We start from the raw sequence: 7,053 nt of genomic DNA on the forward strand, positions 1-7,053 counted from the left end.
GACACAAGTGTCTCACTGTGGGCAGAAAATAGACTGAATAAAGACAATGACGAATCAAATATGAATAATAAACTAATGAAGTTTGAACTCTCTTTTTTCAAGCAAATTTAAAACACTGAAGCACTTGAAGAGATTTTGGGAAGCGGCTCCTTTACATTCAACAACTGAGCAACTTTTCCAAGTCTACAGTATGAATGCAGCTCCTCTAAATTATTCACCGCCCCGGTGGCATCTTTGGTTTTCTTGTGCTTTCTTCTGTGTAGTTCACAACTCGTCGTCCTTGGACCATCTCAGGTAACATTTAGTGAATAACAGCAGAGCCTTTCAGAGGCAGCCTCGCTGAAGGACGTTGTGTAAGGCTGCAACAAACTGCTGCAGCATCACTGTAGCTTGTCAGTAGTGATCACCGTCGCTGCGTTACAGCGCTGACATGTAAGCACATTCTGATGCACAGGATGGAAGACTAACTGCACATCTCCAGTGACTTGCCCCTGAACCTATTCAGCGCTATTCCGCCATTTTACAGCGTCGCAACCAGCCAGGGCTGAGCGACTCAGTTCGACAAGAACAAGACGATTCTTTCTTACAGTAGCTGGGAGCCGGTTCGGCCAAATGCATTTTGCACTTGACTGACGGTGATGTCTGCAGTCAAATTATGTTTAAAAGCCTCTGTTGCGGTTATGGCCATTTCTTTAGCATCAGTACTCCCTTGGTCAGAGAAAGCTAATGCATTTATGCTGCATGATGATCCATGAGTGTTTGTCTTGCCCCGCAGCAACACACCCTAAAAGCTCTTATTAAACTAAGGATCAGACCGCGCATTCATGTCGGTGAAAGTATCAGTTAGACAACGGCACTGCCTGCAAGTGAAATGACTCTTCAGTTAGATAAAATTAACACAAAGACATTCTGAAAGCTTTTATGTTTTGTTGTTATTCTTCCCAGCGAGAACGGCATGACAAATCTGAGAATGAGTACTTGTCAAGTTGGGGCAGGTCATCCAAACTGACAGGACTCTGGCTGCAGTAGCAGTAACTCAGATATTTTTATCAGTGCATTGTGATAAAAAGGACACGCTTTTGGGTAAGTGTCTCTTTCTGTTCAAGGGCTCCCAAATCAAGAGGATCCATTTAAAGCGTTCAAATGAAACGCACACGTACAAGATTGTCCAAATATCTCAGCAAAGATGAATGTGTTTCAGTGCTTGTTTTTTCCTCTCATTATCTGTGACCTCACTGACTCCGATGGTGCCATTTAAAAAATATAAATTAACACTCGTTGTATGGAAACATGTGCATGACTCTGGCCAAACATTGTGGATTAAGATAGAAACTATCATGCGGAATACGCTCCCTCGGGCCAAACAATTTGACAACCTTGTATGTGGTGTTCATGCATCATTCATGACTTGTCGGTTTAAATGAGTTCTCATAGTTTTGATGGATCCAAGGTTGTTATTTATTGTTTGCTTGAATTCCGGCATGTTTGTTTTGCTACAGTGACTACAGTAATAATGATGTAGAGCATTTCCAAATTGACATTTATCTTTAGACATTACAATATTATAAAAGCTCTAGAGATCTAATGCTCCAGCTAGTGAGCAGTTTCTTCTGTGTATGAGCAGGTGTATTACTTGAGGGAATAGTTAAACATCTTGTGAAATAAATTTATTTGCTTTCTTGTCGAGAATTAGATAAGAAGATCAATATGCCTGTATGTAAAATGAACATACAGCCAGCAGCTTGTTAGCTTAGCTTAGCACAAAGACTGGAAACAGGGGGAAATAGCTAGCCTTGCTCTGTCTGAAGGTAGTAAAATCTGCCGACCAGCACCTCAAAAGCTCACTGTATAACCCCCTAAGTTACTGCAACCAGCCAACAACAATAGTCCAGCACAGAATCCCCCCATAATACAACAACGTACTGTTTTTACATTCCAGTTTTTGTACAAATGAGACAAACAAGTTAAAACATGTTAATTAGTGAGCTTTAGAGGTGGTGGACCTTTGGACAGAGCCAGGCAAGCTGTTTGCCCCATTTCCAGTCTTTGTGTTTGTTGTAGCTTCATATTTAGCGTACAGACGTGAGAGTGGTGTCAGTCCTCTCATCTAACTCTTGGCAAGAAAGCAAATACATTTTGAACTACCCCTTTAAACAATACACTGAATACTACACCATTAGAGAGTATAATCAAGTATGCACAGCCAGTTATGAACAATATGACTGACAGGTTCTCTTTCCCGCCTTCCCCTTCTTCTGCTTCACTAAAAACAGTTTTTTTAAAGCATTTGAATGTGTGGACGTGTGCTGCTGCTCCCCTGCCTGCACTCTTTCTGTGCAGGTAGCAAGGCAAAAAAACAATAATGGGATAGTTTTAGCTCAAACCATCAATGTAGGTATAATTCCTTCCCAATGCTACAGTTGCAAAGGCATTGCAAAAACTACAGTGCCCTTATATGGACACAGCTTATGAGTCAATGTAGTCACCACAGTCTTAATAATGCAAAAGAAGAAGAAGAAAAAGAAGAAGAAGTATAAGAAGAGGAGGACGAGGACGAGGAGGAGGAGATCTGGCAACATAAACTGGTCTATGCTGCATTAGTGGGACTGTCCATTGCCTACACACTGAAGTGCTCTAACATTAGCCTCTGTCTGAGCAGCATCACACTGGTTTGAGTCATAGCAGAGGGAGGATAGGTCGCTATAATAAACACTCTAATAAGAAACACTGTCAAATTCACATTTGATTCAGTTACATCGGTCAGCTGAAAGTTCATCTGTAGAAAAATTCTGGTCTGAGCAGATCCATCCTGCTGCCACTTTAGACAAGAGAAGTCTTCAAAAATGCATGATATGGCTTATTTGGGCTTTGTTTTTGTTCTCATGGCACAGAGGCACAACAGATTAGACACATTTACCTTAAATGTGTGCTTGCAAATGACTAAAACTTCAGAAATGTACACTCACACGGACAATTACACACAGAAATGCTTTGGAAATAAAGATGTGAAGTGATCTGTTGAAGCTGTCTGCCCTGTCACCATATCCAAAAACTATAATCCCACTTGGTTTAACTTCCCCCCCTGAATGTCCGGCCGGGCCAGCGGCTCTCTGTCTCCACTGCCTCTTCCTGCCCTGACCTCGGTCTTAATGGATATAACCTTCCCATTTCTGCATTTATGCACACAATCTGTCCTGGCCCGGGGCAAGGTGTCACATCAATACACGCCGCAGCTTCACCCCAGCCAGCCCCAAATTGGTGAGATAATAGACACAACAGCACCGTGAAGCCCTCTCTGTCGGAATCAATTCGATCACGTCGCGATGACTGGAAACTGTTCGCTGCGATGCATCATTGGCCGTTTACAGGTTTGTTTGTTTCTCAACTTTCATAGCTGCAAAGCAAGCATCGAACTGAAGATTCAGTGTCTCTGGCCAGGGGAAGTTGGAGAACAGCCATATATTAGTAAAGAGGGACTGAGATAGAGAAAATGAAAGCTTGGTGAGAATTGATTTTTCCATACTGGAGAACAAACTGGAGCCACACACACACACACACACACCACTGGACTATAGCCTTCCACCTATTGATCCACACTGCCAATAACACAGTCGTTTGCCATCAGGGATTTGTAACGATCATTATGCACTGACCCAGCTGGAGGACGGCAGTGTTGTCCTGCTTTATTCCAATCAGAATCCAAATGAGCTCTGAGCAGAGAGTAATTCCTCTCATATACACAGCTACTTTACTCATTCCTTCGTGTCATTCAAAATGGGAGCGCTTCGGACACTGTCCCAAAGATCCCAAGAAATAAGCAGATTCAAACTCTCAGTCATCTTAACACTTGCTAATGTTGTCAAAACTAACGCTGCGAGCTGTGGGGAAAGCACAGCAATGACTAACCAGAATAGAAATGTGTCAAATCATAATCATCACATTCGCTAGATCAACACCTGCCAGGCAAGCAGGGCATTATGCAATCCAGACTACTAAAAATAAGAATTAGGGAGTTTGGTGCATTTTCAAGCAGCGCCTCAGTCACAAGCTGGCCCGGCTGGTCAGTATGATGAGCTGCTCACTGGTCTTTCTCAACTGGGAAGCATCTATCTTAGCTTGCAACAGCTTATCTCGCCAAAATTAATCCTGCTGATTATCTGTTCTTATCCTTTAGGAAGAAAAACCGTAAGCTTCTTTCAAAAACAATGGATTCAAATTTACTCAAAGTGAAGCCTGCCTCTGGTCTGAACCTTTAATAGGAGTCTTTAAATGTCATTCAACAGGCCTCTGTTTTCGCTGTTGAACTCTACAGATGAGGCACAGATGCTCCCTACAGGGATTTGGTGGAAGACGCCATGAGAACAATCCGTGGAATAAATACGCATGACTCAGAACATGTATACATATCCTGCATGATGAAATTATTTGATTGTGGCCAAAAGACAACCCACGGGTCAGAGACAACACTGGAGTAAAAACAGCTCATTGACACTGTCACAAGAAATGCTTAAGCTGGATGAGTTATTTTACATAATGGCTTGCATTTGACCTCCTGGAAATGAAAAACAAGCCCAAGTAGGAGAGCTTGTGCTTTATCCCTGCTGTGGACAAGCCAAGCATGCAATATTCATCTCTTCCTCAGGAACAACATCTGAAGTGCCCTTGAGCTAAGCACTGACCCCACAGCCCCTCCAGTGGAATCACTCAGCGGCCGACAGTGCGAGGCTATGCTAGGCGGCGGCGCGGCGTGCGAGTGTGTGTAAACATGCATCCTCACTTGTTCCCCGCTGCACTCACCAGCAACCGCGTCGGCTCGACCGCGTTTTGTATTTTCATTATAGCCGAGCCAGAGACATTTGAGGTACAACTGTGTTCAATTTGCTTTTCTTTCTTTCATTTTTTTCTTTCTTTTTCTCACTTCGTTAGGTTACACGCCCGCTCTCTACAGCACTTTAGAGAGCTGCAGCTGATGCTTAAGCGTGAAGTGTGAAGTGCAGTTGGTGGCAAGAAGGGTAACAAATTAATTCTCCAGACAGAACTTGGTGCCTTACATGGCAGAGGAGTGACTGGTAGACCAATTATGAAGCCATATCAAACTCCACAGCAGTTCCTATCAAATCCATCATGTTTGTAGAGATGGCCACACGGATTACAGCATGTTACAGTTGATACATTAGGCTGTTGATCCATCAGAAGTGTAGTCAGAAGAATACAAGCCAGGGTGCTGCTAGTATGACCTGATGTGATTTTTTTAATCAGGGAATGGGTCACAGCCTACATATAGCTACTAATCTGCATCATATTTGGTAAGTGTTAACAAATGACAACTGGGAAAGCAATGTTTAAGCAAAGTATTCAGCCCAAGATGAATTATTAACATGTGTGTTTTCATTTGACAGTGGTGAGATGGGAGATGCAAAAACCAGCATGATGCAACCAACTTGACCAGGAGCCGCCACCACAACACACTTCCTAACTCGCAGCCATCTCTTAAAGCCTCCATCTGATGCCACAGCCAGGCACCACAACAGCCAGAGCGGCAGTGCTTCGTTCTCCCCAAAAGTCACTGCCGTGCTGCAGATCAGCTTCTCTGGAATTACCGAATTACTCAGTTTCCAAAATCACTGTGTTTGGCCAATTACAGGCCATCACGCTCCATCATCCAGCTGGTGAATGTGGGATCGCAGGGCCGAGGAGTTGCAGGAGAAGGTCAGACTCTTGGCAGGTGTCTGTGTGTTTTTTTCAAAGCAACGATCCGTTTTATTCAAACACTGGTTCAGCTCATAAACATAAGCTGTTTAATTTTTAGATTAGCCTGCCAGTGAGAGCATTGAAACGACAAACATTTCACATACTGTGTGTGTGTGTGTGTGTGTGTGTGTGTGTTAGGCTGTAGCCTGCATCACTACCTCTTGATACAATTTCAAAAATATAATTGCGTCATGTTTTTTTTTTTGTTTTGTTTTTTTATACCAAAAACAGTGGAAAGCATGAGATTTTGCTGCTGTTCTTATGCAGAGAAAAAAGCGGTTTATGCGGTGCAGAGCTACTCACAGGCGTGTGTGACAGAGAAACTGTTGGAGGACTCCAGGTTGTCAACATTGTAATTGAGGTGGAAGGGTTTCTCCGTCACATTCTGGTTGGTGTTATACAGCTGGACAGCAAACCTGAAGGCGCTGTGCTCCTGCACTGTAGAGCGCATGAACAGTCCACCTACAGGAGAGAACATGTCACATGTAACAGCGCTCCGATGAGTTCATCCCCAACACACACCAACACATCAGGATTGGACTTATTAACAGAGTGAATGCAGCGCCGTACAATTACGAATTATTGCACAGCTCATTGGCTCTGATCGTTTGAAAAAGGACGCCAGTAAACAAACGTGTCAGCACTCAGTAAATAATGCACTGCAGATACTGACGTTTTGGACAATTTGGATCAACTCTAATTTTAACCAAAACCGCCCACAAAGACGCGCAGGATCGCACAACCTTCTGGATTTACAAGAAGTGAACTTGGTAATGAATTATGCAAATCGCCAAATCAGCGCGACTCGCAGCGACGTGTCCTATTTAGACCGTGTGGACGGAGAGATGTGCAGCCGGAGCATCCCATTCAACTTACCAATGTTGATTTGATTTGGAAACCCTGCCAGCGACTCCCCCGAAAAGCACAATAAAACAAGCGCCGTCGGTAGCGCGTGGTGCCACATTTTTCTCCGAGAAGTGGGATCAACTCCTGGTCTGGATGTGACAGAGGAACAGCAGGGAGAACCATGTACACGGGCTTGTACGCAAAGAAATCCACAAGATGCGGCGGGTCCCTCTCACTCACTGTGTGCACCCACGTTGATTGTGTGCCAGCGCAACTGCAGCGCCAGCCCTCTGCTGCTGCTGCTGCTGGAAACCTAAAGGCAGTGTTTTATCTCAAAGATGTGGTGGTGGTGGCGGCGGAGGAGAGGAAAAGCGGATCTCCTTACTGTGGATAAGGACCATTGAAATGGGCCAGAGAAGAGGGAGGGAGAGAGCGAGAGGAGAGCAGAGCAGAGGA

General features: G+C 44.1%; 1 protein-coding gene across 1 annotated transcript in view; it reads right to left on the reverse strand.

The window, feature by feature from the left end:
- LOC121617764 (glutamate receptor 3-like) overlaps positions 1-6,715 on the reverse strand; it is a 68,578-nt gene extending 61,863 nt beyond the window's left edge. Inside the window, exons 1-2 of the mRNA XM_041952997.1 lie at positions 6,628-6,715; positions 6,055-6,213 (exon numbers count right to left, since the gene is read on the reverse strand). Coding sequence (XP_041808931.1) covers positions 6,055-6,213; positions 6,628-6,715 — 247 coding nt within the window. The remainder of the gene's footprint in view (positions 1-6,054; positions 6,214-6,627) is intronic.
- Positions 6,716-7,053: the final 338 nt, after the last annotated feature.

The sequence above is a fragment of the Chelmon rostratus genome, chromosome 14 (assembly GCF_017976325.1).
Source record: "Chelmon rostratus isolate fCheRos1 chromosome 14, fCheRos1.pri, whole genome shotgun sequence".
In the NCBI taxonomy this organism is placed as follows: Eukaryota; Metazoa; Chordata; class Actinopteri; order Chaetodontiformes; family Chaetodontidae; genus Chelmon; species Chelmon rostratus.